Source organism: Cariama cristata, unplaced genomic scaffold, assembly GCF_000690535.1.
Source record: "Cariama cristata isolate BGI_N322 unplaced genomic scaffold, ASM69053v1 scaffold41029, whole genome shotgun sequence".
In the NCBI taxonomy this organism is placed as follows: domain Eukaryota; kingdom Metazoa; phylum Chordata; class Aves; order Cariamiformes; family Cariamidae; genus Cariama; species Cariama cristata.
In genome coordinates this window covers 24,857-33,036 of record NW_009636088.1, presented here as the reverse complement: position 1 = coordinate 33,036, position 8,180 = coordinate 24,857, and the positions used below count along the sequence as shown (strand labels likewise).

General features: G+C 37.2%; 1 protein-coding gene across 1 annotated transcript in view; it reads left to right on the top strand.

The window, feature by feature from the left end:
* The window catches only part of CDKL5 (cyclin-dependent kinase-like 5), a gene marked incomplete at its 5' end in the record, with an annotated part of 52,597 nt that overhangs the window by 20,240 nt on the left and 24,177 nt on the right, over positions 1-8,180 (top strand). Inside the window, 2 exons of the mRNA XM_009707767.1 lie at positions 3,499-3,579; positions 7,987-8,147. Of these exons, the coding sequence (XP_009706069.1) occupies positions 3,499-3,579; positions 7,987-8,147 (242 nt within the window). The remainder of the gene's footprint in view (positions 1-3,498; positions 3,580-7,986; positions 8,148-8,180) is intronic.

The following is an 8,180-nucleotide window of genomic DNA, read 5'->3' as shown; positions in this document are numbered from 1 at the left end:
GGAAAGAGAGGGGACCTAGTTGTGTTAAAACATGTTAAAAATTAGCATAAATTTGGTTTAGCTGATGATAAGAAAAGAAATAGTTGGTTTAAGGTGCTAGGATAATTATTTTAGCTACAAGGATAGCTAATTCCTAAGAGTTTTTGTTGAAGTTTGTAGACCCTCCATCAGTTGGTCTATAAGCATTTCTTGCAAGGCCCTATTTGTATTTGATCCTGTTTAGAACAGTGGGCTGGATGGGATTTTCTGTTTTAAAAAATGTATAACCCCTTATCAGGAAAGCAATGCTTTAAAAGTTGTAAACAAAATAAATTACTGCCTCTTCAACATTATTTTACAGCAGTTCTAGTTGTGCAGTGTAATCTTATTTGGATAAATGCTATGTGATGTCTTCAGATGAGAATGAAGTATCTTTGTTTTGTAGCTTTAAAATACAGTAATTCAAGGAGACAGCATGGACCTAATGTGATTAGCACAGGGTTGAGAGTTACGAGTCTCTCTTCTCTTCCTGAATCAGTGGTTTATTACTTGGCCTCGGACATGCTGGTGCCACCTTAGCCCCATCTGTAAAGTCACGATACTAATGATGACAGCATGACGTATGTCTTCTAATGGAGAGTAGTTTTTGAATACTGAAGTACAGTCTGAATAATGGCTTAAACGTGAAAAATAGTACAAAAAATATTGGTTCAGAATGTGATACTCATTAGTTAATTCATGAGAATAATTTATTCCATGCTATAAGATAACCTGAAAAGTACATTTTTCTGAATGTAGCATAGTGCTTAATAGTGGAAGATTTTCTCTTGCATAGCAGATAGAAGGTATGCTGTGATCATGCAGATTATTGTTTACAAGCTGGATCTGGAGCTGGGTATTCACAAGATAGAAACTAGCTCATGATGTGGAATTGTTTATCCATATGTTTAGGCTTTGTGAATTTCTACATTACTGTAACTGTGAGTACTACCATATTGTAACAAAGGATTTTAAAAATTCTAATATGAACACTCCAGCACCTCAGGCACATGTATACAGATGCGTATTTGCAAACTTTCTGTCTTGTCTTCCTGCTCATTTCCTCCATGAATATATATATACACATACATGCACACAGTTTTCCTCACTTCTGATTTAGGAAGTATTTAGTGATCTCTTTTCAGTCCTTTTGAGGAAGAAAACATCCATGGTATGTTGGAGGCCCAGGGAAATAAAATAATATGCCATCAGAAAGTACGAATAGGCTCATGGCTTTATGGAAAATGTGAGTGGTAATGTAGGGCTGTAAATATTGTTCTACAAATAAGTTATAAATAAGCTGGAGAATCTGAACAATTCCAGTTCATTACTTATTACTGCTTTGCATGGCTTCAGCACATTTTCATGTTTCCCTGATCGTTCCATATGTAAAAACTTCTTTATGATGGCCTTTCTACATGAAGACAAGAATATTTTGCCATTTGGTTCATGTAGAAAGTGGAGGAAGCATGGAAGCCTTGGTTCAAAGTTACTATCAAGTTAAAAAAATTCTCAGTCATTAGTAAACCACTTCAAAAGAAAGCAAAGTAAAAAGAAAAATACAGAGGCTATTTAGGAACAAACACGTTCAAACTAATGTTCTTTCATTTTCCTTCAAAGCTGACATAATGTAATTTATGAAAAGTAAAGCTAGTACAAACAACAGGCAGCAATTCATAGTGGTCTAGCACTTACGCACATACAGTGCACATGCAGTGCATTTTGCTTCCAAATAAAACGTGTTTTTGCAAACGAGTGTTTGTACTGGGTTGCTCTTTAAAGTACAGTTTTGAAGCTAGTATGTAATCTGAGGAAGGTGAACGTGCAAATATATGCACCTAACTGTAACAATCCCTAGCTGTAAGTGAGAGCTGAAAAATACACAAGTGAAAGTAAAGGGATAAAAGTCTTTAAGACTTCCTGCTCATTGACATTTAAGACCAAACATATAGTTCTCATATATTTTTAATCTATAGCAAGCTTCCACATAAAATGTTTATCTTCATATTTGTTGGGGTTTTTTGTTGCTGTTGTCTGTCTTAATCACTGACTTGAATTTTAATGTTTTCTTGTATTTTCAGTGATTTTTAACTGTAACTCAGTTTTTTTTATGGGTACATTTTATGTATGTCTTAAACCCATTTGGAGATAAAGTGATGGCTTTTATGTACCCGTAAAAGAGAACACTGCATGCTTCCTATTGTCAGTATTCCTGCTTTGATGTGTTAGCTTGAGAGGACTTTTTAGAAAATACATCAAATGTGGATGGGATCAAGCCAGGCTGCAGTTGAAACACTTGCGTAGTATTAGACAAATTCCACAACTCTGGGAACTGCTAACAAAGTGTCTGGATGTCAGCTGCATAGTTTTGGATCAACTGTGATTAATGCCAATAGGCTAACTGATTGTTGGTTTGGTTTGGTTTGGTTTGGTTTTTTCCAGAGGCTTCTCTGGTATTCAAGTGCATAATTTTCTCTAAAATCAGCATCGGTCGGATCCATGAGGTTTTTTTATGCCTCTGTTGGAAATGCAGCCTTGATTTCTAATTCTGAAAACACTGGCATATATATTTAGTTTTTAAACTTGAAGGTACCTCACTGAAACCAGTTTATCTATTAGTTTGCTGTCAGCTCAACACGTACCATGGTCTAGAAATGGATCTTCATTATCTGTTTCTTTCCAATGCATTGTACTTGACATTACGTTACGGCAATGAAATACTGAGCAACTTTTCTTTCATTTGATAAAAAGAAGATTCTGTCTTCATTTTATTTGACTCTTGCCTTGTTTACAAAGCAAGCAAAAAACCTCGATTCTGTGCTTTATTTTTTCTTTCTTCAAATCATCCCTGCCTGTCCTGTTCTTCTTTCTAGATGGGGCTAGTTTCAAATACAGGGTTTTGTCCAGGCTCTAGTTGACAGAAGATGCCCTCCAGCAGTGTGCACTACTTCCCATGGTGCTGCCAGATGTTACTGCAGCGTTACTGCAGCACTGATGCTGAACCTTAAACTTTTGGGTTCTTGATGTCTTGCACTTAAAACATTTTCGAATTGTCTGTTAGTCTTTCATATTTAATTAGTACTGTATTTGCATTCTCAAATTCTCTGAAAGCTATTTTTAAGCTTCTTTTTAAAAAATATTTATTACTTAGGTTATTTCTGAATCAAATCTCCCACCTCTTGTCAGTCATAATGCCACAAACACATTTACAAATCTGAGTTGATTATTTCTCATTTGAGAGAGGTTCCTTGACTGCCCTACTAATCAAGAATACTTTCTTTGGTTGACTAGATGCATATCATACATCAACAGTCATTTGTTTCATTATAATGTTTTGTAATGTTTTGTAAACAACTAACTTTTTCAGTGCATATGATTCCCATTAGTTACATGCCTTGATTCACTGTGTAGTTTCTGGTTTTTGAAACATGTATATTTTGTTTACATTCTCAATATATTTATACTATATTATTTTTACAGTTTCCAGCAGTCAATCACCCACAGTCTTTAGAGAGAAGATACTTGGGAATTTTAAGTGGGGTATTGCTTGATCTTATGAAGGTAGGAAAATATATTTTATTTTCTGCCTGTAATATGTATTTTTGATGTAAGTGACTTTCTATCTTTGTTTCCTAATATAATACATCTTAAAAGTATTGATGAACTTCCTTTTGAGATACTTTGATACCACCATGGTTTGTAGCAAGGCTTGATATTTTCTAGGAATCAGGAAAATACCCCTTGCAAATGCCAGTAGAATCTGTTCTTTTTGATTTGACTGATTTGATAAACAATACATAATTCAGACAAAAGAATCACCATCATTTGCGGCAATATGTATTCACACTGACATACATTCAGATGCACAGGTTACCTAGGTAATGTTGAAGTGTGAGCTCTCAACCTATAATAAATTTAGATAAATCCATAGAATATTAGGCTAACCTGAGTTGTTGTTCATTTGTTGTTGGTTAAGCATGAGGATGTGGATGGTTGTCAAAGACAAAGTTGATGCATAGTAATGTTTTTTTACCTGAGCCCTTAATCTACTTGCTATCACTCACCTCTACAAAACATGTATGTCAAATTACTCTACAGTCCTGTTTTGGAACAAGTCAGCTAGTTACCCGTGGCCAAACTAGGGTATGGTCCAGAGATAGTTTCTTACAGAGGATTAGGAGAACGTGGCTCCCCTCAGAATGGCCAAACACTGGAAAGCATTGTGCTATGCATTTGTGCCATATTCCTGGGTATGCAGCACATTGTTGTCCTCATTATTGTACTATAAAAACATCACTGTGGTAAGCTGCAGTACAACCCTCCCATTATCTCATCCACAGTAAGCTGAAAAAAAAAAGTCAATAGTGTCAAAAATTAGGTTTAGAATCACAGGGTTACCACCTAAGAATTAAAGGCAATCTAGGACAAATATAATGCGTGGATATGGTTAATCAACTCTAAGTGAATTGTGTGGTCTCAAGCCCATCTGCACCAGTTGCCTTGGAAACCAGAGGTCATCTGCTTTGGGGTACACTTGGATTTTTACTTACTTTTAGCAGTATTGATTCCACCAAATTTGCTCTGCTCTTTTCTTCAGCGCAACCAGTTCAAATCACTTTCATTTTTTCTCCCTACTTATGAAGAGAGTCAGCATAGCTCTTACCTTGGTTTCATGGAGTCCACAAAATTAGGTACCTTGGTGCATATAATTGCTTGTTTGGGTATTATACATTCTCCTCTGTTTCCTAATTCACAGAGACTTTCTTCTGGCATCACAGTTAGCTGCAACTCAAGCTGTAGTAGCATATATTGCAGAACAGCAATTTCAAGATCATTCTTCAGACCATTGTTGCAAGTGCTGGGGCTGGGTTTATTTTCATTTTATCCTAATTTCTATGTTACATCTCAATGTCTTTTGGATTCCTTTGGTGTGATTTAGAAGTGACAATGTTGTGAAGTGAAGCACTTGAATTTTAGGGAAACACAGGTTTCCAAATAATTCCATTCCACTTTAAATAATTCTGTTCAACTTTTCTGTCCGTATCTCTCCCTACAAGGTGAGAAAGGTCAGGGATTCTGTAGAGGGGATATTTTGTTTGACCTACATTACTTAATTCAGGAGTTGGAACATTGCTAAAGAATGAGCAAAAGAGTACAAGAAGAGAACAGAAGAGACTTGTGGTTAAGTTGCACGCTACAAATGCTGCACATACTTTGCTGTATGCCTGTCTCTTCTCCAGACACTGGACAGTCTGGCACATGTCTGTGCTTGGTGTGTTCCTCATTATCGCATTCCGAGGGACCTCAAGTCTGATTACTAGATTACTGAATAACCCACACTTCAATTTATGACAGCTAAAGTAGTGAGTAATTGATATCTCTCTATTTAGGGAGCACTTCTGGACTAGATTAATGAAGAGGCACCCATTTGGCCCTGTTGCTTTGTTGCTCCTCTCTTCCCCTCTCCTTCACAAATCGTGCTGTTTTGCAAGCGTGCATTTGGGAGTTGGGAGCTGGTTTTGCATGTGATGACTTTGGAAAAAAAGACATTGAGTATTTCAGTCTTTTTCATATCATCTATCGTTCAGTTGTCTTCCCCTTTCAGCAACAGACATACATTTTCTCTGAGCTTCTGTTTACTACTAGAATACTTGTAGAACCCCTTCTTTTTACCCTTGATGTTCTTCACATGCCTTAGCTCCAGATGGACTTTGGCCTTCTGAAGGGGCCTAACCTTTGTGCTAATGCAATGCTTTTATAGTCCTCCTTTGTATTCTGTCCTTGACTCTAGTTCTTATACACTCCTGTTTTGCATCTTTGTTCACTAAGAAACTCCCTGTTTAGCCAGCCTGACCTTTTGCAAAATTTTGTCATCTTCTGTACGATAAGAAGCTTTGTTTCTGAACTCTCAAGAAATTTTCTTTAAAAACCAAGTGGCTCTCCTGGACACCTTTTCTCTGATGCATTTTTCAGGAGATTCTGCCCAGTAGTTCCCTATAGAAGCTGAAGTCTGCTCTCCTGAAGTCCTGGGTCCTGTCCCTGATGCTTATCTTCCCACCCTTCCTTTGAATCCTAACTATAATCATCTCATGGCCACTACAGGTCAGACTGTCTTCTCTGATCAGATTTGTCACCAGTACTTTACTGTTGGTGAGCAGCAGGTCAAGTAGAGTGAAGTCCTACCCTTTGCTGATTTGCCTCTCCAGCAGCTGCTCTAGAAATTGCTACCAACACAGACTAGAAATCTCCTGGATCATCTGCACAGGCTGGATGTCTGAAGCTTGCCATGAGGATGAGGACCTGTGATCAGGAGACTTGTGCTTATTGCTGTAGAGAGTTGTCCTCTTCATCTTCTTTATGCTCTTCAGTGCATGGTTGGTAGCAAACTCCCACCATAACATCACAAATGTTGCTTTCCCTTCTAATCCTGACCCAGGGACTGTCAATGGATATGCCTTCGGTCTCATGCTGGCATTTGATACCATCCAGGAACTCAATGATATGGAGTGCCACTCTCCTCCCTCCTCAGCCCCTTCTTTCTGAAGCCAGCTGTACCCATCAGTGACCGTGCCTCGGCCGTGAGCCCTGTCCCACTACTTCTCTGTGATTCCAGCATGTTCACAGGCTTGTGACTCCCTGTGGACTTCCAGTTCTCCTTGCTTGTGGTCCAGGCTCTGCAAATTAGCATACAGGCACTTGAGGAAAGCCTTTGGACAGCCTCTCTTCTGAGGAGGAATGTGGAAATCACGTGTGGCCTTCTTGTGTTTATTTCGCTGTTTGAGCCACTGTAGTGATAAGCAAGAGAAAAAAGGGGGAAAGAAAAAGTTAATCGTTTAGTACACAGTTTGTCACTTGAGCAGGACAGGTACTGCATACTGTGTGACCGAACTACACAGGAATGTGGTTTGCCGCTTTGATTCCTGAGCATTTTCCATTTCGAAGTGCAGGGATCCTGTGAAGAGGAAAACCAGTGTGTGGTCAAGTGGCTGAATACTGTGTTACTGCATATACAGATACACATTGCATGTGTGTATACACACGCATATGTACACATAGAGTTGTTCTCTATTCAACCTATATAACCCTTAAAACCCCTTCTTACTTAATAGCCATTCAGACTTCAACACTTGCTGACAGTCATGCATGTTCAAATATTCCAAGATAAGTTTTGTATTGCCCGATTCCTGTAAGAAACCTTTCAAACTTAACAAAATACCCAAACTACTGGGTTTCAATTTTGTGATTAAATATTTTCTACATGTCAGAAAGTGTCTTTGTTTAGAATGACAGCAAATCTAACAGAATTATAAGGCAAACGTTATTCTGAGTGCATTGTAAACAGTTTAGATGATTCTTTAAAAATACGGGTGGACTTGAACCCTAGAAGTGAAAAACAGAACCCTGATATTTTGTATATATTTAAAAATACTAACTTTAAAAGACTATTTTTGTTTGCATAGGAATGTTCCCATAGGCTTGTGCTGTTTGTTTGTAAGGTCTGTTTCATTGTAGATTTTATTACTAGTAAATTTAATATTTTTCATTCTGAACAACATTGTTGTAAGGTATATCCTGAAAAATACGTTTTAAATACATATATTTTAAACATGTATAGGTGTATACATCAAGCATGTTTTAAAAATTCTCGATATTTTTGTATTTTAAACATATTTTAAGCACACATATATTTATGTGTATGTATATTCATTATATACATATAGCACATATATATGTTTCATAATAACAAGGGTGATGTTTTCCATCTCTTAAGTAGAACATAGGTTTTGTAAATGTTTATTTTGTATCATATGTAGTTTAATGCAACATGAAATTATTCTCGCAGTTACATCTAATCGCTGAAACTCTGGAGGTTACAAAACTATCCCAATAATGTTCTTTATTCTGTTATATTTTTTGCTGATGCAAATACAGATACTAACATTTAACTTTGGGATTTATTTTCCAAAGAACTTACTGAAGTTAGATCCAGCAGATAGATATTTGACAGAACAATGTTTGAACCATCCTTCGTTTCAAACCCAAAGACTCTTGGATCGCTGCGGAAGCTCACCTTCACGGTCAGCTAAGAGAAAACCTTACCACGTAGACAGCAACACATTATCTAACAGGTAAACGTAGTCATGTCACCGTCATCACTGGCA